Below are 21,493 nucleotides of genomic sequence, written 5' to 3'. Positions count from 1 at the left end.
CCTTGCCACCAGCTCGACCCGGCACTTCACGCCCCGGCTGGCCGGGAACCAGAGGCAGGTTGGTATGGCAACCAGCAGACTCCACAGGTCCCGCTGACCAATGAGGCACTGCTGCATCCCAGGGCCGCCTCTCTCCAAGAGCAGGGAAAGATGCTCCTTCCGGAGGGGAGCCGGCACCAAGAGCATCCTGCATCTTTGGGCATCAGCCCTCTGCTCCCACTGCCCAGTGCTGGGAGCGTCCTGCATCCCTGGGCATCAATTATCTGCTCCAGCCAGCAGGCGCTGCAAGTGTCCTGCATCCTCAGACACCAATCATGCAATGCTGCAAGTGTCCTGCATCCCCAGACATCAACCATCCAGCACTGCAAGTGTCCTGCATCCCCGTAGCAGCAGTACTTCAGCATTGTGAGCATCCCGAATTCCTGGGCATCAGCCCTCTGGCACTGTGAGCGTCCTGCATCCCTGAGCTCCCAGTGGCTCCACACAGGGGAAGAGACAAGGGTGGGAAGAAGAGTCAGACCTCCAGACCACCCAGGCTGAGAGCTGCTCACCCCAAAGCTCAGCCTGGCAGTGAGTTGCTAGCTTGCGCACTATGTCAGAGCCAGAAGACAGTCTGGTGTGTAGTGGCAGTGGGATTTCCCTGCTCCCAGAGCCAGCCTGAGATGCTCTGTGCAGGTTCAAGACGACATCCCTTCCCCAAGTCCCATTTTCCCAGCTTACAGTTCCTTCCTCACATCACATCCACACCCACACCAGCAGAATCTCTCAGTTCCGCATCTGTCCAACTCTATTATCTCATAAGCTTCATTTCTTATTAATGGGTGAGGAAGTGAACAAAAAGGGACTTGATGGAAATTATAGCTTCTGGTCCCTCGGGGACGGGAAAGGGGCTGCAGGCATGATACATACAGGAACAACGAGACTGCCCAGTCCCTTCCAATGCCTTAACAAGGAGCCCCAAGAGAAGGGGCAGGAGCACTCCCAGGGGTTGGTATGGGTTAACCTCACTCCCTCCTCCTGAAAGAAGTGCCATCGCCTCCAAACTAATCCCTTCCTGTCTGTTATGCTGGCTATGCCCACGCAAAGGGGGACACACCCCAAACAGAGAGACCACACACCACGGAGAGGGGAAAGGCACCAGTCTCTGCAGAGCTGAGCCAGCTCTGGGAGGACCCTGCAGCAAGGCACAAGGTGCAGGCAGCGGGGGCTTGCAACCCTACAGTAATACACCCATAAAGGCCCCATCCAGGAAAGGGCTGCAGGGGACATCAACCCCACAGGAGAAAGCGACACAGAGGCACAGATGTAGGGAGTCTGCAAATACAACACCCTGACTGAGCCCAGCTCCTTGGACCATCCGCCCCAGCCAAAAGCTCAGAAATATGGGCTGGCAGCAGTGCCCAGTCTCCCCCTCTGCATCCTTCCAGGGACAGGTCAGGGGTTTAGGACCCTCGCCCTTATCTACAGTAACCAGGAGACCTGCTCCTGACTCAAACCCGCAACACAAACACACTGGGACCGTTTCTTGCAACGATCAGATTGCAACGTGAGTTATGTGATGCAAAGCCAAATCCTGCAAATGCAAAGCTCCCGCCGTGCTGGGAGTTAGGGACAGCTCCACAGCACCACGGCCGGGAGCAGCCAGCACAACCCAGCCTAAGGCGGCTGCACCATCCCCAAAACCCGTGGGATAGAGGAGAGGTGGCAGAACAGCCACAGGAGGGTGCCAGAGCCCACAGGACGTGAGAGCAAAGTTTGTAGCTCCATCCCAAACCCAATACGCGGATCTTTTGACAGCCGGATCCCACCTGGCCGGGAAAGTTCCATCCCAGCGTGTTCTGGGCAGGTAGGAGATTCAAGTGCCATCCGGTTCACCCTGCTCGTGATGGCCATGCGGGACAAGGGAGCTCGTGTCCCGCCCCATCAACATGTGTGATGCCAGCCTGCAGGGACGCAGCGGGTGAGAAGAGCCCAGCACCCCTATCATCCACCCCACCTCCAGGCATGGCTGCTCACCAGCGTGCCGAGGTACTGGTGAATGATTTCCAAGGGAGCATCACCCCTTTAGGCAGGCCCTTCATTGGCTCTCCAAATAGGTCCAAATAGGCACTGCCACCATTGACAGTTATGACAACAAGACAGAAGCTCAAGGGACCACACAGGCTGAGCCAGGGGGCTGTCCTCTCCCCTAGCAACCTGCAACAGGTATCTTGTAAGGACAGTGCATTGCAGAGACATGAGCCAGCTTTTACCCATCCCAGGGCTCCCTCCGAGCACACAATCCCCAGGCTGGCACCAGGGACCATGCACCTCGCCGCTGCAGAAGGGCAGCAGAGCCGCTCAGGCACTGACCCACCTCCTCCCTTGCAAGAGGAGCAGGACTCCAGCAGCAATCAAGCACAAGCTACAGAGCAGGGCTCTTGAGCCCACCTGTACACAACTTTCTTGCTGAAGATGTCTCCTGGGCTACAGCCACCACTGGTGTCACTGCAGGGTGCACCCCGCCAGCCTGCCACCCTGCCTGTGGTTCTCCTAAACCTGCTCCCCTGACGAGGAGGCCAGTGGTCCCCAAGCCCCAGCGGACCTCCAGCCCCACACCGACTGGGAACCAGCCTAGCTTCCCATTGCAGGGCAAACTCAGCAGCGCAGCACTGTCCCCTACTTTCCTGCCCCCACTCCCTGCTGCCTGCCTGCGGGCTGTGCCGGGACAACCCAGCTTGGACGCATAGAGTGCGGGATGGCCAGTACAGCCCATGTGGCCCATCGGCGGTGCCACGGCCCGGGTGGTGCCCTGGGACCCTCATGCCTCGGTGCCGTTGCTGCTGCCCGACGCTAAGAGGAGCCACAGCACCGCACGGCGCAGCAGGAGCAGCGGCCGGGCCGCCGGGAGGTGAACCGGGGACATGGTTCGTGCCGGCGGCTGCAGCGGCTGGTGGCACACGGGGGACAAGAAGGAACACGTGCAGTTGTGTCGGGGCAAGCGTGGCCATGCACACGTGGGCAAGGATGCACGGGAACTGTGAAGGCCACCCGTGCATGGACATGCCGTCACCACGGTCCCTTGCAGGTTGGAGAGGCAAAGACGACAGTGCCTGCATCAGAGCCACTGCTTCCTTCCCTGCCCAGATCCTCTCTTCCTGAGATGGTTTCTTGGCAAGCACATCCTTCCTAAGCCACCGACATCTGGGCTGGTACCTGCTGTGGGGGGCAGGGAGCAGCCGGGAAACTCACGCTGGTTCCTGGCCATGAAATATTCATTCGCACAGCCGCGAAAAGAAGGGGAAAAATAAAGGATAAACAGAAGGGGAGGAGGCAGGCACAATGCTTGCAGGCAGCTCAGCGTGGCACACACAACCCCATAGGGTGGCTGGATTAAGGTTTTCAGGGCCAGCATTTGTATGTGGGTCCCCTGGTGCCTGTGCAATGCCCATCCCAGTGACAAGGGTGTCGTGGGCATGTGGGCACCCCTGGAAAATACACCCAGGAGGCAGCCGTCCATGCAGGCTGCCACACACTTGCGTGCATGCCCAGCATGGGCAGGGACAGCCTGAGACACAGACATCCCAAGGGGCACCATGCTGGGTTGGTGCTCAGGGTCTGTTCCTACCTGTGCCAGCCACACACCCCAGGGACAGAAGCAGAGCAGGGCTCCAGCCCCCAACCAGGACATCTGGGGGGTCTCAGGAGTCATCCTGAGGCTGGCAGACCCCTGCAACAGCATCTGCCAACATCTCCCTCCAGGATGAAGGGCAGTAGGGATGGGAAGGAGACAAATTTCCATTAACAAGGAAGGACAATGAGGGTTGGAAGGATGCAGGGCACCCTTCAGCTCCGTGCCAAGCCTCAAGCACCACTCAGCTTCACAGGGACTGGGCAGATGCACTGCTCTTTCTGTACTTAAATCAAGCAGTCACCTTTTTGCAGGGATGGAGAGCACATGCGTCCCAGGCCTATGGCTGCTTGGAGGGCATATGGCAGCTCCTGGCTGGAGGGGGGGGGCTCAGCAAGACTCACCCAGAGCCATGGCACAGAGAGGGATGAGGAGGGGGACACGCCGGCAGCAGGGATCCCAGACACAACATGTCACGGGGGGTGGCTTTGTGGGAGCCAGACACTGCTGCCATCCTCAGAGCTCAACCCAGCCATCCCTGCGTGCGGTCCTGCTGCTGCTCCTGCCTCCTCCCAGCCCTGGGGACGCGCAGCCTCCGGGACTCGGGAAAGTGCTGAAAAAGTGCTGCTAGTGAAATTAAATAAAGCAGCTAATGAGGTAATTTGCATAGCTATTAGCAGGCAGGATTTGCAGCGGCTCTGCCATGGAATGTGCTGCCACGGTGAAGCACAGCCCGAGGGCTCTGCTAGTGCTTGCAGAGGGAAACACACAGTACAAATGTGTTGCATGGGCCCACCACAGGCGCCCGCCACCCCACCCGGCCAGGAGGCGAGGGGGTCAGGAGCAAGGAGGTGGGAGGAAGGCTCAGAGTGGGGCAGACAGCCTGGAAGAAGCAGTATGCTCTAACCATGAGCCCACACTGCCTTCAGCCATGCACCCCGGTGGCTTAGCCTGTGATGTACAGAGCATGGAGCAGCACGTGGCTCCTGCCTCACCAAGGTGCAGAGCATGCATGAAAGAGCAAGCTTGCAAAGGCCAAGGGAGAGCTGCCAGCAGCCCGGGCTGACTTGGGGGGCAGCCCCACCATGGCACAGCCGGCTGGGGCCATGAGCCGCCCCATTCAGAGCCAGCTACAGCTCTCTGCACCCCTTACCCCCCCGCCCCCCAGTCCCTTGTGAACCTGGCCCAAAACACATCCCAGGGCAAGCACAAACCCTTTCCTCCCTCACCTTGGCTGCCAGTGAGCCAACTGGTTCTCACTCCTAGCAGAAGATGCAGTTTTGGGGTGTAGCTCTGTGCACAAAGCCCAATGGCAGCACCAGCTCTGCATTGTGGCTGCCCCATCTTCTGGTGCTTGGGTCAGGAATTCCCACACCATGCCCGGCAGGAGGGCACTGGCCATCCTGGTACCTCCAGGGATGCAGGGGCAACATACCTGCAACCTGTGACACTGCTGGATCCCCAGCGTGCTCTGCCCCGTGACCCAGTGATGATGGAGAGGATGGTGCACAGGGCCACCCTCCCCTGAGCTGCCAGGGCACGTCTGGCTTTGATCACGAGCCTGCGACGACAGCTCGGCTCGTTCTCAGCCGATGGATCCTGTTAAAAAATGCATGTGACGTGATCTGTCTGCTCAGGAAGGCACTGCCAGGGAAGGAGCTCAGCCCCGTGCTGTGCACCGGTCCCGCAGCGCCAGCCTGCCAGCAGCCAGCACGCTGCAGGTGATGGGGCAGCAGCCTGGCTCCAGTGGCCCTGGGCTGGGGACTGGGACATGCCCAGCGGCAAAGCAGCCTACAGTGCAGGGAAAGGATGGGGGGCACCCCCACCTTCTGACAGCAGAGACAAGCAGGAAGACCCAAAGGATGGGTGGTTGGATGGACGGACAAGAGCTCCACCAGCAACTTGAGTGGTGGCTGGGCAAAGACCAGGGCCAGAGCCCTCCAGGAACTACTACAGCGCATCCATTACCCCCCATCATCCCCTCCCTGGCCTCCCAGCATACGCTGAGGCACGAACCCCTCCTAAGCTGTATTTTTTAAGTCAGTTCTGCTAAATATTTCAGGGATTTACACAGAAAAGCTCTCTGTGCTCGGCAGCATGTCAGCCCCACTGGCATCACACACCCCCGCCTGCCAGGGCATGAATAATTCATTGCCCCCACTGACAGGGTAGCAGCAGAGGGGAAGAGGGGGCAAGATGGGGAGATGTGCTCCATCGCACCCTGTCCAGGCTTCTTGGGTGTACCTCAAGACTCTCCATGCCCTGCAAAAGGAGGGCAAAGACCAGCAACAGTATCTGCAGGGAAACTGAGGCACGTGGAAGCGAAAAGGGCCAGGACCTGGGCCCAGCTGTATCAGACTGATGCACTGAGACCACAGCAGTACATAAGGACACCACAGCCTGCCTGGAGCATCTGCCTGGGGCCATTTCTGAGCTTACTAGGTCTGCAAAGCCCAGCAATGCTGGAGGTACCCAAGTTGTGTCAGGCATTGGGGCAGCATGGTCCCCCGCACCTCCAAAGAGCACAGCCTTCAGAAGTGGTGACATTGCTGTCTGGGGGTGTACGGCTCACACTGGAGAATTACACAGCCACAGCACCTGCTTATCCTGAACCAGTGTCATTTTGCCCCTCAGATGCCCACCATGCTCCATGCATCCCACGGGGATCAGCAGGGGTTCCATCCCCAACACAGCAGCCTGGATCCTCAGCCTGTCCCAGCTCCCACTCCAAGCCTCACCGGGTTCTCCTGAATTGCAAGGCTGGGAAAAATCTCAGCCTGGCCACAAGTGATGCAGCCCTGCTCCCAGGTCTGGAGAGCGCACAGGTATCCCGCCGGCCTCTCCATGCTCCCCACGCCGCGCCAAGCCACAGTGACGGTGACAAATTAACAAGCCCCATGCAATCATAGGTTGGGCTCCGAGAAATGGGACAAGGCACGAGGCTAATTTCCTTGCAATCAGCACTCGCTCGGCCACCGACAGTGCCGGCTCGGCACGGTGACAGGAGGAAGCGCAGTGGGGATGGGCTGGGATTCAGCCTCAGCTTCCACGTGTGCAGGCAGCATGGGGCTAGGCAGTGGGACTCCCTCCGTCACCCAGGCAGACACTGCTGGGCTGAGCAGCACGGGCTATTAGCACCAGGGCTTATCCAGGGGCTTCGGCACATGCTGGGTGCACAACTGGAACAGAGAGATAAGGCACCCGAGTGATCCCAGGGAGGGAAAACATACTGCAAGTGGCAGGAATCTCCCCCTAAACGGACTTGCCTTGAAGGCACCGAACATTTGCTGCTATTAATAACTCCAGTGCTGCAATAAGGTGCATGCCCCTCGCTCCCAGCTCAGACCCTCGCTGCGTGGGCACACACTGCAACACATCAGGGAGAGCAAAGTGGTGCTGGAGATGGGGCTGAGATGCTGACCCACAGCTCCTCACCTGCCCCCACACCAACTGACCCCAGCACTGCCCTGAAACCCCTGGATGGGTGATAACATGGCTGGCAGGGCCTGGGGGCTTAGGGCAGAAGAGACACACAGGGTCAGTGCTGCCCCTCTGACAACCCATAACCCACCTGCACCTTTCTCCAGCCTCAACCCAAGATGCTGCACAGCCCCACAGCCGGGCTGATGGCCAGCACTGACCCTCTCCTCACCTGTACCCCAAGCAATGTCTCAGCCCTCCAGCCCCCTGCCCCGTGCTCCCTGCCCCATGGGCAACAGGGCCACCCACCCAGCAACTCCAGTGTACCCTCTCAGCTCACCACCAGCCCGGCGGGGCCCCCTGAGACTGCCTTTTGCAACTGACATTTTGGGGACAGGAAAGCTATTTTTGGTTGTTTGAGAGGCAACGTTTCCATTACAGTTTGTCTGCCTCCACCGGAGGGAGGGATGCTGTCCCTGGGGGTGCTGTGGCACACAGCTTGGTGTTGGGCTGCAGTGCTCAGCACAGCTCTGCACTGCTGGGTCATTCTTGATAGGATAGGAAAAATCTCAGCTGGGCCACAAGTGATGCCAGCCCTGCTCCCAGAGAGGGGAGGGCATGGCCCTCAGCATTCCTCCAGCCTCTTCATGCATCCCCACTGCCTACCCAGCACCTGGAGCAGCTGGGAAAAGACGTCTCTGGATTCCCACCTGGGCACAAGGGTCAGGAGCATCCCACTTGACAGAGGGGCTCGTGGGAAGCACAGAGCAGAGCCGGGGGCCATGCTCGCCCCCAGGACAAGCATCAGCAATGTGTCTTTTCCACACGTCTTGGTGAGACACCCCCAAAAATGAGCACACCCATTGCTGAGCAGCCTCCCTCCCCTTGAGCCCCCTAACATACTTGATAGGAGTAAACATGCTCGGCAGTTTCTCAGGGGGAGAGCGCAGCCTCCTGGTGCAAGACCTGCCGAGAGGCTCAGCCATAAATATGTTAATAATCAAATATCCAGCGTGCGCCTGAGCTCACGGGAGGACTTTCAAGTCTAATTAGCAGCAGATTTGTACCATCACCGCCTGGGCTCCAGGGACGATTCCCCGTGGTTCCCACAAAGCGAGAGGCTCCTCTATAATTAGCCAGCAGCATCCCATCTGCAAGGATTACCTCCAGATCCCCGCTGCGCTCTGGGCTGAAGGGCAGACAGGGCCCAGGTAAGCCAAGATGAGAGATGCCTATGGGCTTTGATCTGTGCGAAGCAACTCCAGCTGCAAATCCAGGGCAGGCAGGGGCACAGGCAGCACACTGGGAGGAGAGGAACCCTGAGCCTGCAAGGTCACCCGCGCTCTCCTGCCTGCACACAACCTCTACACGTGCAGGGAGCTCCTCTCCCCACAGCATCCTGCTAGGAAGCACCAGAGTGCCCCAAACCCCTCTCCATCTCCATACCCAGAGGGTTCATTCCCAAGCCAGGCCTCTGACACTCGAGGCTGCCCACATCCTGTGAAGCCAGTACCCAGATGGGGGACACTTTCCATTCCACCCCAGCCACACGTTGTACTTTTCATCACCAACACAAAGAGCTGCACCCACTCTTCATGAGACCAGCACGAAGCGTAGCAGTGGGTGCTTGGGGCAAAGGGACTTGACATTGCAAGGGAGAGGATCGCATCCACAAAGAGCCCCATTCCTTGCTGCGGACAAACAGAAACCTCAGTGCTTGGCAGCAGTTTGGGGATGTTCATGAATTCCCACCCCAGCTGGGCCGCCCTGCCACAGCTTGGTGCAGTGCTTCTTTGTCTCAGGTAGGTGGAAATCCCATCAGATCAGACCTTTCCCCAGGCCAGCAGGTTGGGATAGGCAGTGCCTGGGGGAGTGCTCCCACTGCCCCTTCCCACATGTTTTTAAATAGGGCCGCATCCTGTTGCTGAGGATGCTATAACAGACAGCATTCCCAGTGCTACAGCACCTTGCGGCATGGCTGAGATGGGAGAAAGCGGCACCCACGGGAGCCAGACAGGGCAGAACCTGGAGGTGCATCACTGCTGGTGCGCAAACTGGTGACAGCCTCCTGGGGCAGGTGCAAAGGCAGAGGGACGGCGGAGGGACGAGGGAAGGAAGAGAGAGCAGAGGGAGCCATGTCCACGCTGAGGACTGACAGCACAACCAAGGATGCTGTGCCGAGCAGGGAGGGGGACCCATGTGTCTCGCCCCACAGGCGGAGATACTCGGTGGAGCTCACTGACCCAGCAGCAGCTGCCAGGGACACTCATTGGCACGAACGAATTATGGGCAGAGGCGGCTGGCCTGGCAGCGGGCACCCTGCCACGTGCTCCTCCAGCCTGGCAGCGGGCACAGCTCCAAGCCGAGGGGATAATTACAGCGGGGGTGAGCGGTGGTGTCCAGGGCACCTCCTCAGGGATCGCCCGGAAATGTCAGTGCCACAGGCACTGTGCCCATGAGCAACAAAGGCAGCACTTCAGCCCTCTCAGGGGCATGGAAGTGCCCCAGGGCACAGCCATCCCCATCCAGCATCTCTGCCAGCCCCAAGAGGCCTCCCCGGCAGCACCAGGTAGTTCATGCTGGCAAACAAGGGGTTACCAGCCCCTCAGTTCCCCACAGTTATTTAATTAAGCAGTGATAAAAGGAAAGATGTATTACCCGGAGAGTGACAGCGGGTTGTAATTACAGCAGGGCAGGCTGAGAAAACAAACAGCACCGAGGGAGGCGCAGGATGGTGTGCGGCCGGGGAGCCACCGCGGCCCCTTGGGACCCATGTCCCTGCCCCCAGAGCTGGGCCCTGGGCAGAGGTGAGACCCTCGGGTCTGTGAGTGATGGAGGCAGGGAAAAGGCTCCTTTGGCCCGAGGTATGTGGCTCCAAAAGAGCCTCCCCCTCCAGCTCACATGAGGCTGAGGTAGCCCCTGTGCCAGCCTCTCCCCAGGGGATGCTGCGTCTGGACCAGCCCGAGAGCAGCAGGTTTTCAGTGAGCCACTTTGGAATATTAAATACCATCTCTTCCCTCCCTGTGTCGTTCAGGGTAGCCCTTAGCACTGAGGGGACAAAGTCCCTGATGGGACGTGGCACCCCGGAGGGGCTCTGCCCCCCACAGACCCTGGCACGATGCCCGTCTGCTGGGTTTCTACAGGCTGACATTTGGAACTCCTGTCCCATTTCCCATGGCTTGCTCCCTGCCCAGCCACCCCGCAGCGGTGCTCTCCCTGGGGACAGAAAAGCATTACCCCCGTGTCCCCTTCCAGTGGTCAGTGGGAGCCACCGGGTACCACCACAGTTGCTTCTGGTGTGGCTCAGTCCCGAGGGGTGCACAGCCACCTCCTGCACATCGCATGCCATCACATATCACTGTCCCCTGCACAGCCCCCAGCCCCAGCCATGTCCCTGCCTTTTACTAAATCCTCTTGCTCTCAGCCCAGTGCTCTTAGCCTCCTCCATTGCAGCATCCTTAAATTAATCCTGACCAAGCACAGGATAGAAGGAAATTAACCCTGGGCAGGGGGGCAGCAGCCACAATGCCTCTTAACTTCCAAAGCACTCTTCCCTGCCCTTCTTCCTCCTTGCCATGCAGGGGAGAGACCAGATCTGCCACAACCACAGCAAGCATGACTTTGGGGCTGCAGGGCCCTGAGTCACACAGGGTCCCACACTGCCTGCACCTTTGCCAGGGCACCTTGAGGTCCCCAGCTCTGAAGCAAGAAGCTGGGAGGGATTTGACTGCTGGTGGGACGCTCTTGTGACCCCACAGCTTGGGAAGCTCAGAGCAGCAGCACGTGGCAGGTATGAAGCAGGGATGTGGCGGGGATGCAGGGTGCCACAACGCACACCCTGGTCAATGCAGTGTGGAGCTGCTGGGATGAGCCCCTCTCAGAGAGCTGTGCGAGGGCAAGCAGACACCAACACCATGACAAACAGATCCATCCCACTCAGCAGCGTCCAGGCGGGACTTGATGGCTTTTGGGATAACACCCCAAGGAGAAGAAACCATCACTGCCTGCACAGTGCAGCCATGGGAGCACAGCCCCAGCAAGACCTGGGATGCTTCCAGCTGTCAATCCCACCACACTGAGCTCTCCTGAGGCATGGGTGGCCGAGGCAGCAGGAAGCCAGGGCCGGGCATCACCTGCCAGAGCAGCGCTCCTGCTGATCCTCTTCGTTACACAACAGATTATTCCACGCACATTAATGACTTTGCGGCAAAGGGGGAAATGACATGAATGATTCCCGGACTGGAGTGACTCACTTTGCACAGCGGAGGGGAGGGCGCGGGCCAGGGGAAATCTGTTCGGGTCAGCACGAGCAGCACAGGGCAGGCAGGGGCTGGGCTTGGAAGATGCCGCTTCTGGAAGGAGAGTCAGGGGAAAAGGAAGAGGTACTTAGGGGCAGAGCCCACCACGCAGGAGAGGGCTGAGATGTCCCCAGGGGATGCCAGGACCAGTTGCAACCATAGCATTATTACAGCACCCTTGGACTCACTGCCCAAGCCCTGCAGTTGCCAGATGTTGGGGTTGCAGCATTTGCCTGTGCTGCATCAGCGCTGTCTCTCCCTGCTCTGGGGTCAGGTGTGCAGCCAAGACCCTGCGCAGGTGCAGTCAGAGCGGGGGGTGCTGTGCCCTACCACCAGACCCCCCCCAGTGCCAGCAGGACCCTCAGAGCACAGCAGGATGGGCAGGGTGGGCAGCTGCCTGCCATGGTCCTTGAGCAGCAATGGAGGCAAAGGGGACCATCACATGGACTGCAGCCCAGAGCCTGGTGTCTGACCCTCCTCTCCCTTCTCCTCACCCCCAGGAGGCTTTGCTAAATCACACCATTAAGAATTAATCCATGTTTCTTCACAGTAAATCAAGAGCTGTCACCAGCCCAGCCAGCCACCTCCTGGGGACACCAGAGGCACGCAGAGACACACTGGGGACTCCAACAACCCACTGCCAAGTAGTCCCAGGGGGATCCCTGGCTGGGTGATGAAGGGCTGGAGGATTATTGCCTGGAAACCCATCCAGGAGCTGTCTGCGAGCAAAGCGAGGTTTAGAAATCCAGCCTAGGAAGACACACTGAAGCGAACGGGCCAGGAGCAGTGGCTCGCCTGTCAAATCCCATTAGCGAGCAGCCCAGCTCCAGCAGCATCCTGCCACGGCTGGATGGGCTGCAGTAACCAGGTGAGAGCAGCCAGACAGCTCTTCCCCAGCTCCTGCTGTGTCTGAGGGTGACCCATGGATGCGGGAGCTTGCTGGTGTCTCCCTACATCCCACACGGCTGCACCTTTTCCAGCCAGGCCAAGGGAAAAGCCCTGGAAACCCTTTTCCCTGTGACTCACATCCTGGGCAGACCATCACCAATGCTGCATCCCTAAAAAGCACATTTTTTTTGGCGTCCAAATGTGTGGGTTTGGTGATGGGAAGAGGACAGGTAAGAGAGCCAATCCACCCCAGCTCTGCTGCTGGGGTCACTGCCTGGAGCTAGGGTCCCACCTTCTGCCCCACGGGGTCCACTGGTCTCTCGTAGCAGCATCTTGCCAAGAAAGCTCCCTCTGCTCTTCAGGCTGTCGATCTCCTTCCCAGCAGGAATGTGACTGCCACAGGAGGTGGCTCATGGGGAGAGCGGGACAGTGCAGGGGGTCCTGTCCTGGCCAGTCATTGCCCCCATCTCTGCACAGCAGAGCTGCGGCAGCAGATTCACATCACAAGCCCAGCTCCAGGGTCGGTCACTCCATCACTGCCTCTGACCTGCTGCAGCTGAAGCCATCCATCTCCACTGCCAACCTGGTGCCAGCCCTTGGAGCTCTGAGCACCCTGCCTGCCCATGGGCACTGCTGATGCAGCATGGTCCTCATCATACCTCTCCATGGGTCAGCCAGACCCCACACCACTGCCTAGGACAAAGCCATCAGCTTGTCCCAGGTACAGCCCAGGGCTCTCTAAGTGGAGCACGGATCAGTCTTGTCTGCACACAGGGACATGCTTTGCTCTGCCCTGCACAGGGCACAGTCCCCAGCACGTTCACTGCAAATGGAGCTGGTGCAGGAATTGGACAAGCACTGCAGCAGTGCTCAGAGCTGTGGCACCTGCTTGTATGCACCATAACCTCAACATCCCCAGGTGCCCCGTGTCCCCAGATGGAGCGAGCAGGAGCAGCATGGATGGGACACCAACCCTCCTGCCACACCATGGAGCCCCCAGCAGTGATGCTAACCCCATACTGGCACTGGGAGAGGTACCAGCTGCCTGAACAGGAGGGATCTCTGACCCAATGGCTTCAAAAGCAGGGTGGTTCCGGCCAAGGCAGTGCTGGAGTCACCTAGAGCTTGTCAGACATGAGCACTGGGCACCAGGCACAGGCAGGAGAGGCATGATGCTGCGAGAGAGTGGGCATACACATGCAGCCCTGCCCAACAAATGTCCGTAGTTGACACCTTGTCTGGACCAGAGAGGAAATGTTGAAGGAGACCCCAGTTCAGAGGCAGTGAAGTGGCAGCCCCCTGCCTCTCCATCCCCATCAGCCCCTGTTGAACACCGCAGCCATCCTGGCCCAGCTCCCCTGCTGCAGGGCTCTGTTTCCAAACAACCTGATTACTCACAGTGCTCCCATGGGGCTGCACCACCCATTCTCTTGTGAAGCAGAAGACAACTTAAAAGCCAGAAGCAGCCAGAGCCAGAGCAGTTCGGGGACCACAGAACCCCAATAAAAGCCTCCCACCCAGCACCTCCCTGCTGCCATGTGCCCTTTGCAAAGCTGCTCAGTAGGGCTTCGCTGTGAGTGGGGTGAATCCATCTTCTGCACTCCAGCTGTCCCGTGGGGCTGCTCTGCCCCACGCACTGTCCTGCTGTTCACCTCCATGGCGTGGCACCCACCCGGCCCCGGCTGCCGGCAGAGCACCCCGGAATGGGCGGTGGGTTGAACAGAACCCCTGCACACACCCACAGCCCCACGGAAAGGAGGTCCTCTCCCCGTCTGCTCCCAGGAAAACCACTTGCAACCAGACCCATCAGCTCACGTGCTCAGCAATAACCACCCCCAAGGCTCCACAACCCCTTAGCAGAGGATTTCGATCTGCCACTTCAAGCCAGAGCCCCTCATCATGGCATCGGGGAGGCAGCCTGCCCAGCTCAGCCTTCCTCCGCCTGGTGAGGCACGGCAGGGAGATTCATTTCACTACAGGCTCATTCATCTGCAGCACGATTAAAGCCCAGAGCTTGGATCCATCCCGGTGGCAGGAGAGTGATTTGCCAGCAGATGGATTTATCATCTCCCAAGCACAGCAATTTGGCTTAAACAAAACCAAACCACTTCTCCTAATGAAAACACCGCTAACGAGCAGAGCCAGCGAGGGAGGGGCAGAGCAGCTCCGCTAATGGAGTCTCTCCTGTCCTTCGGGCTGAGGTGACCCCCTGGTGTCCCAGCTGCAAGGCAACGGCATGAGGCTCAGCTCCAGACAGGAGGCATTGACCCGCTATGGCTCAAGGGGAACCAGAGCCTGCTCCAGGGACCAGCTCTGCTCACTCTCCCGAACCTTTTCCTGTCCTAGCTCCTTGCTCGGGGGTAACTGGTCCCAGCACAGCACACAGCAGGAAAGCAGCACCACCGAGCCCGCGCACCTTCTCTAGCTGCAGCGCAGCCATGGGGCAGAACTGCTCTCTGCCCGTGCATCCCCAGCCCTGTGCAGCAGGAGCTGCGCACCTTGGCCCAAGTTGCGACAGCCCATGAATTATGCATCGGCATCTGCAGAAATCAGCCATTTAACGGCCGACCAAACCCACGAACTTCCTGTCAATTAATCCTGTGCCACCAGTTCCCCGCGGGCTCTGACCTGTCTCTGCCTGCGGGATGCAGCAGCGGCTGCCAAAAGCTCGGCTCCAGCCCCTCCACCTGCAAGATCCAGCCTGTCCATGGGCAGTGGTACCCAGCAGCATCACCTGCACGCCCCTCGCCCTGTGTGCAGCTCTGCCCTGGCATACGCTTGGAGCAGCATCCCCTCTGGCAGGGACCCCTGGATCACAGCCTCTGGTCAGGAGAGGCCGCAACACCCAATGAGAAGGGATTCATTGGCATCAAAGGGCTGCAGACAAGCCAGGACAGCAAAGAGAGAAGAGGGAGAGGGGTAAAGGTGCCAGAGGGAGGGAGGCAGCAGACAGAAATGAGGCAGTCAGGCAATGCTCCCACCACCCCGGGAAGGTGCAGCATCCATCGAGGGCAGGCGCTTTGGCACGGAGGGGACCCCACGGGAGCCCCTTCACCAGCACACGAGTGGAAGCTCTTTCCCCACCGTGACTGGAGGCCTCCTGGGGAGATGGGGCCTGGCTCGAGGGTCAGCCCGGCTTCTAGCCCGGCCCCACTGCAGGCAGCGCGAGTGGAAGCAGCAAGCGGATGGGGGTCCTGGGGGGCAGCAGCCGCTGTGCGGAGGAGGCAGATTAGTGGGGGAGCAGCACTGGGATTAGGACGGGCAGCACGCTCGGTTCCATGGACCAGACTTTGGAATGTGTCACCGCTCCTGGGGGCTGCTTCTAAGAGGAGGGAACAACCCACACATGGCCACAGCGATGCAGGCAGCTGGCCCTTGGCAGGGGTGCGCACCCCTGTGCGTTCCTGTGCTGCTCAAGGAAGCAACTGGCCAAGGGAAAGAGCTTTTTCTGGGCATGAGCGAGGTGCTGCCACGGTCTTGGGCACAGTCCCCGTCCCAGTCCCCCTGCCTGGGATCCGTATAACCACGGGTACAGCACACAACCTGCCACACACGCTTGCAGCCTGCCTGCCTCCCGCCCCATCACTCCATCCTGCAGCTGCAGATCCCTGCACTTCCCTCTGCACACACTGGTATCTGGGACGGGCTAGCACTGACACCCCCATCCACTTCCTCGGAATTAAATGACCCCCCTTGCAGGTGGAAGTCCTACCCCACAGCGAGCTGCGGAGTTTTCCTCCCACCCGGGTGATCACAGGCTGTGAGCAGCCACGACAGAGCCGCGGGGTTTGCTGGCAGCAGAGCCAGCCCTGGTGCAGCCCTAGATCTGCCCATCACCCGGGACCCGCCTGCAGCAGGCGCACCGCCAGAGCACGGCTCTTCAGCTTCACCCCACGGCAGGGACCGGAGTCCCAGCTCCCACTGTCTTCCTGCCAGCCCCACTGACCCATCCACTCTTCGGTGCAGGGGACAGCTCAGCCCCATCTCTCGCTTGTTACTGCCACAGGGAGAGATGCCTCTGAAACACCCCCAGTGTCAGCCCAGTCAGATGCTGCGCTGCCACTGTGCTGGTACCTACACTTGTCATCTCACTGGGTGGGCTGCTAACTGCTAAGAGTTAGGGAGTCCCCATCCACCAGCCATGCCTTGGGAGGCAGGAGGATCCCAAAGCTCTGCAGATGGTGTCTACAGCAATTGCTCACCCCTGCAAATGCTGTGGCTGCCTTTGGGATAGACAAAGTGGTTGCTCGAGACCCCACAACATAACAACGGGAGGGAGAAGGTAGGGGTGAAGAACTGGGGGTTAAAAGTGAGCCTCCTAATCCCTTCTGGGGAACCAACAGCCCCAGAGGCACATCCCTTATCCTTCCAAAACACAGCTAGGGGGTTTGACCCACCGCAAACAGCCCAGGTGTTGACTCCGTGCTGGCACAAGCCACCCATCCCTGCTCCCCAGGTGGGGCTGGAGCAGCTCCGCTGCCCGCACACCCCTGTGGAGCAGTGGGAAGGAGGGACAGCTGCCTCCGAGCCCCCCTTGCCACGCACACTGCCGGGATTCGGGGCTCGGGACACGGTACCTGTGCTCCTCAGGGCAAAGCGGCACTGGGCTCCCGTTCCGTCCGCGTGGAGGGCCATGTCCAGAGCAGTCCTGAGACACTGGCTCTGGGCTCTGCTCGCACATTAATCACTCGTGTCATTAGAGGGGCTGGAGCAATAATGTAATTTATAGATGGCTTTTATTTCTCGCTGGCGTCATCCAAATACCCCACAATTGGACCCATTTAATTTCCTAGCGCTGCAACGTAAACATTTCTCTCCTTAACACCCCGATGGATGCCCAGCGCCAGGCTCAGCGGCCACGCACAACCGGAGCCTGTCCTCACCCCACAGCACTGCACCAGGGCCCGTCCGGGGTCACCCCAGCACCTCCAGCCTGTGCTCCCAGCACACGGAGCCAGTGCTGCTCTCCCCGCAGCTCACACGCACACACAGAGCTTTCACCCACTCGGGTGCCCTCGCCTCTCACACACACATCCACACGCCATTGGCCCACACAGCCCGTGGCTGCTCTGCGCAGGGACCACTGGAGATGCTATGGGGAGGGGGGACTGTCACTGCACCCCGCTTTCGACAGCTCTTTACATTTAAAAACCTGGGGAAGTGTGGGGGTTTCTGCCCTGCACATGGCTGGGGTCCTGTTTCTCCTTAGCCCCTCTCCTGTTGGAAGGGGGATTGCTAACCCTTCTCCGGGTATGCATAGATGGGGGCTGATGGTCCCCAACCCTGTTTCTGAGGGGCGATGGGGAGGCAGCAGGGCCAGCTGCTGTCCCCAAGCACACCAGCAATCGCTGGAGCTGCTGTGGGGCAGTCGCATCGCCCCACATCAAATCATCCCTCAGTTGAGCTCTTGCGTGGCAGGTGTCCCCCACACCCTGGTAGACCCTGCTGGATGGGATTCCCCAGGGCTGCAGGAATACCCCGAACTGCTCATGCCTGTCCCCAGGCAGGGCTGAGCTTCCAAACAGTCAGCGCCAGCAGGGACCCTCCCATCTGCAGGGAGAGCCTAAGCCCATTCTGGCACCACCAGCTCCACCCTGGGGCTTTGCTACAGCCCCATGGGGGTCCAGGCTCCTCACCACATACCCAGGGTACCAAGACAGCTCAGGCCAGGTTAGCAGGCAAGGGCTTAAGTTATTAAACCTTCCCTAGAGCTAAGGCTGCATCCCCTCTCCTCCCGCCTGCATCACTTCCGTACTCTTTCTGGGAGAAAAACCACTTTCCCAGCGCAGGGAGGGATGGATGGCTTCACTGAGCGCAGCCAACACAGGGGAAATCGGGGCCGCTGGGACCAGCTTCCTCCTCCCCGGTGTCACCACTGGCTCTGCCCTGGTTGGTCACTGACCTGACAGCTATGGCAAATGAGTGACATGCCCTCCCAGTGCCTCTGTTTCCCACTCTGGGAAATGGGGCAGATACATCCAGCCTTATTCCCCAGAGGCTTCCCAGCAACCCCATCCCTGCGGGAAGAGGCTGGCACAGGGGCAGGGCTCTCCTCTGCCCAGGTTCCTGCGGCACAGCTAGCTCTCAGGTAAGCCTAGGCATAAAAGGTCTCAGCCTCAGAGAGACTGGGGTTTATTTTTAACTTCAGTTTGATTTAGATCCATATGGACACTTTAAAGTTACCGGAGAAACCAAAAGTTGTGTGTGGGTTCCAAGTTCCTACACAGCTCAAAAATATCTTCCCTACCGCACGTTTGGGCAGGCACCAAGCAGCATCTCCAGGCGTGGGGCTGCCCAGGGAAGCAGAGCAGGGTCCTGCCCTGTGCCACCACCACCTCCTTGCAGCTCCAGGGCGAAGCCTGAGATCCACGCCAGACCACGGCAGGAAAAGCATCACTGGGACTCAGGGGAGCCGCCTGTGCACACACCTCAGTGCCTGTGGCACGAGGGCACCCAAGCCCACCGGCTACGGACAGGTTCGGCTCCATCGTGGGTCCCGGGAGGCAGGTGGGAACTGCGGCCCCATTTCATAGCTGCTGCGACACGGAGGCCCTGAAAGGGGATGGGATTTGGGCTGATCCATGGAGAGCACGTGGGGAAGGAGGGGTGTTGCCTGCTCCAGCCCAGCTGCTTTGCTATCGGACAGTGGGGGACGAGGTGCGATGGATGGACAGATGTGGTGGGATGTGGGATGCCAGCCAGTTCCCTGCTGGGGCAAAGGATGGAGGGGGATGCAATAGTGTCACAGATGGGTCATATTTGGCCTCCCTGTCCCACGGCCACCCCATCTCGGGAATAAAACATCTCTGGAGACGCTCAAAGGGGACACTGGCTGACGGATAGAGAAGACAACAGGCTCTGTGGTGCTGCTGGGGTTTACTGATAGGGGTGAGCTTCTCTGTTCCCAGGAAACCTGCTGCCAGGGTGCTGCCGTGCCACCCCAGGGTGCAGCGGGGGGTCCAAGCCATGGCAGAGAGAGCCCAGTGCCAAACCTTGGTGTCCCGAGGGGCTTGGGAGAAGCAGTAAGGAAGGGAGAGCTTGGGGGCGGCCAAAAGCGATTCAAGCATCCCACCCAGCGGCGGGGGCCTTTTGCCGTCACCCCTCTGCCCGGCCGGGATCAACGCGACCCCCCCCGGAGCATTCCTTCCCCGCGGGTCCGGACTGTCCCCCTGCCCCAGCACCGGCCCCCCCTCTTCCCCGGGCAAGGCGTGCGGCGAAGCGGGGCGGGCAGGGGGCCGGGGCTCAGCCGGCTCTGGAAGCGGGCGGGCCGTGGGTACCGGGGTGCCAGGGGCCGTGCTGGGGTGCCCGGGGGAGGACCCCCGCGCCGTGGTCCCGAGCGGCTGCTGCACCTTCCCCTGCGAGCGGCACTCACCCGTGAGCTGGTCGTAGGAGCCGTCCAGGTCGTGGGAGTCGGACAGGCTCTCCTTCCTGCCCTTGTTCCGCATCTTCCCGGCGGCGGGGGGAACCGCGACGGGGCGCACGGGCTCCGCCGCCGGGCAGGGGGGGCCCGCGCCCGCCGCCTCCCCCCGCCCCGCCGCCCGCAGCACTCACCGCGGCAGCAGGAAGGGGCCGGCGGTGCCGGGGGCTCGGCTCGGTACGGCTCGGTACAGCAGGCAGGAGCGCGCAGCCGCCCCGGTCCCCGCCGCCGCCGCCGCCGCCGCCGCCGGGGCTGGGCACGGCCGCCCCCTCCCTCCCGTCCTTCCCCGCCTCCTCCCCGGAGCCGTCGGCCCGGCCCCGCCGCCCTGCGCCGCCGCGGGGAAACTGAGGCACGGCCGAGGGCGGCGGGGGAGGGCTCCAGGGGAGAGGCTGCTCCGCGCTGCACCGAGGGCTCGGAGTAGCCCCATGGGGACCGCACGGGGAAGGGGCTGGAGAAGGCACAGGGCAGGAGGAGCGCGGCCCCCCCACACTGCGGGGGGAGTGAGGGCACCCCAAGCCCTGCGTGTCGGTGCCAACGGGACCGCAGGAGCTACAGGGGAAGGGGGACCCCAGCCCTGCCCGGTCCAGGGCGGCTGCTGGGTCTTCCCCCGGCTGGGAAACCGGTCAGAGGCAGAGGGGACGTGCAGCGGCCAGGGGATGCAGCAGAGCTGTGCGGAGGGTGGCCCGGTTCGCCTGCTTGCAGGCAAGCACAGAGGCAGGTCCCCTTCAGCTGCTCCCCACTCCGAGCATGGGTTTCGCACGCAGGAAGCCTTGGAGCCTCCAGAAGGGTTTTTACCCCATCTTCCGCAGCCGCATGGAAAGGGTGAAGCAGCAGCACACACTGGGGGGACTTCCAGAGGCAAGGTGCTGCTAAAGGAGCTCACAGCCCCACTGGTACATCTGGCATTGGGAGCCGGAGGTCCCGCTGCTGCCCCCGGTTTTTGCTGCCGTCTGTGCACGATGCCACCCTGGGAGATGCGGGCTGTGCTCCAGAGTTCCTACCACACGCAAAGCCACGGGCTTCAGGTGCACCGCGTGTTTGCACTGTGGCAGGGTCCTGAGCACACCCCAGGGGCTGCCCAGCTCCAGGCGTTTCCCACCTCTCCTCCCTTCATCTCGTCATCCTCGGGTCTAAGTAGAGAGACGGAGGGGAGTAAGGCCAATAGAGGAGACAAAGCGCTTCACCCTGATCCCTGTGCCCAGCCTGGCCCTCCCAGCCCGCAGCATCCACAGGGCAGAAAGGGAATCCAGAGCAGCGAGGAGGGAGGGCCGCGCTCACGCGGCAGCGTGTTGTCAGCGTGCTTTGGTGTCAAGCCATGAAAGAAGCCGCCTTAGCGAGGCAGCGATGCTTAGCAACTGCCTGGATCTAAAAATAAGAGCCATTTAGCGAGGAAAACGCAGTGGAGAAATGCTCGGAGAACTGAACACATTCCCCCAGCCCTGCCCATGGCCCGGCCGCCGCCGCGGAGCCCCTGTGCCCTGACCGGCTGGAGAGAAACTCCCGGGACGGCCCTGGAGATGCCCCCACTGCTGGGCCTGACAAGCGGGGCTGGGGCGCAGGCAGCCCGCACACCCCCCGCGCTGCTGGGCTTGTCCATCCTGCTGCTTGCCTGCCCTATCCTCCATCCTCTCCATCACAGCCACCTCTTCTCAGCAGACCTGGGGACCAGGGAAGCAGCCTCGGTCGCCTGGGCTGCGTGAGCTGTGCCCAGGTTCACCCGCTCCATCTCCAGCATCCTGTGGGTCCATCCTGCTGCAGACGTGGGGGCCCAGCAGAGCTTCATGGGGGAAGTTTTCACCTTCTGCCACCCCTGGTCCATCGGGAGGCAAACATGGCTATTTTTATCCCAGCTAAGTGCTC

The 21,493-nt window shown here is 60.6% G+C and overlaps 1 protein-coding gene across 2 annotated transcripts in view; it reads right to left on the bottom strand.

Moving 5' to 3' along the window:
* The window catches only part of KCNIP2 (potassium voltage-gated channel interacting protein 2), a 44,822-nt gene extending 25,003 nt beyond the window's left edge, over positions 1-19,819 (bottom strand). For both annotated transcript variants that reach the window (XM_065672092.1, XM_065672091.1), the window contains exon 1: positions 19,589-19,819. In XM_065672092.1, coding sequence (XP_065528164.1) covers positions 19,589-19,661 — 73 coding nt within the window. In that variant the 5' untranslated portion in view covers positions 19,662-19,819. The remainder of the gene's footprint in view (positions 1-19,588) is intronic.
* Between the last annotated feature and the right edge of the window lie 1,674 nt (positions 19,820-21,493).

The sequence above is a fragment of the Lathamus discolor genome, chromosome 3, assembly GCF_037157495.1.
Source record: "Lathamus discolor isolate bLatDis1 chromosome 3, bLatDis1.hap1, whole genome shotgun sequence".
Lineage (NCBI taxonomy): Eukaryota > Metazoa > Chordata > Aves > Psittaciformes > Psittacidae > Lathamus > Lathamus discolor.
The sequence above is the reverse complement of the archived record's forward strand: the minus strand, read 5'-3'. Positions and strand labels throughout refer to the sequence as shown.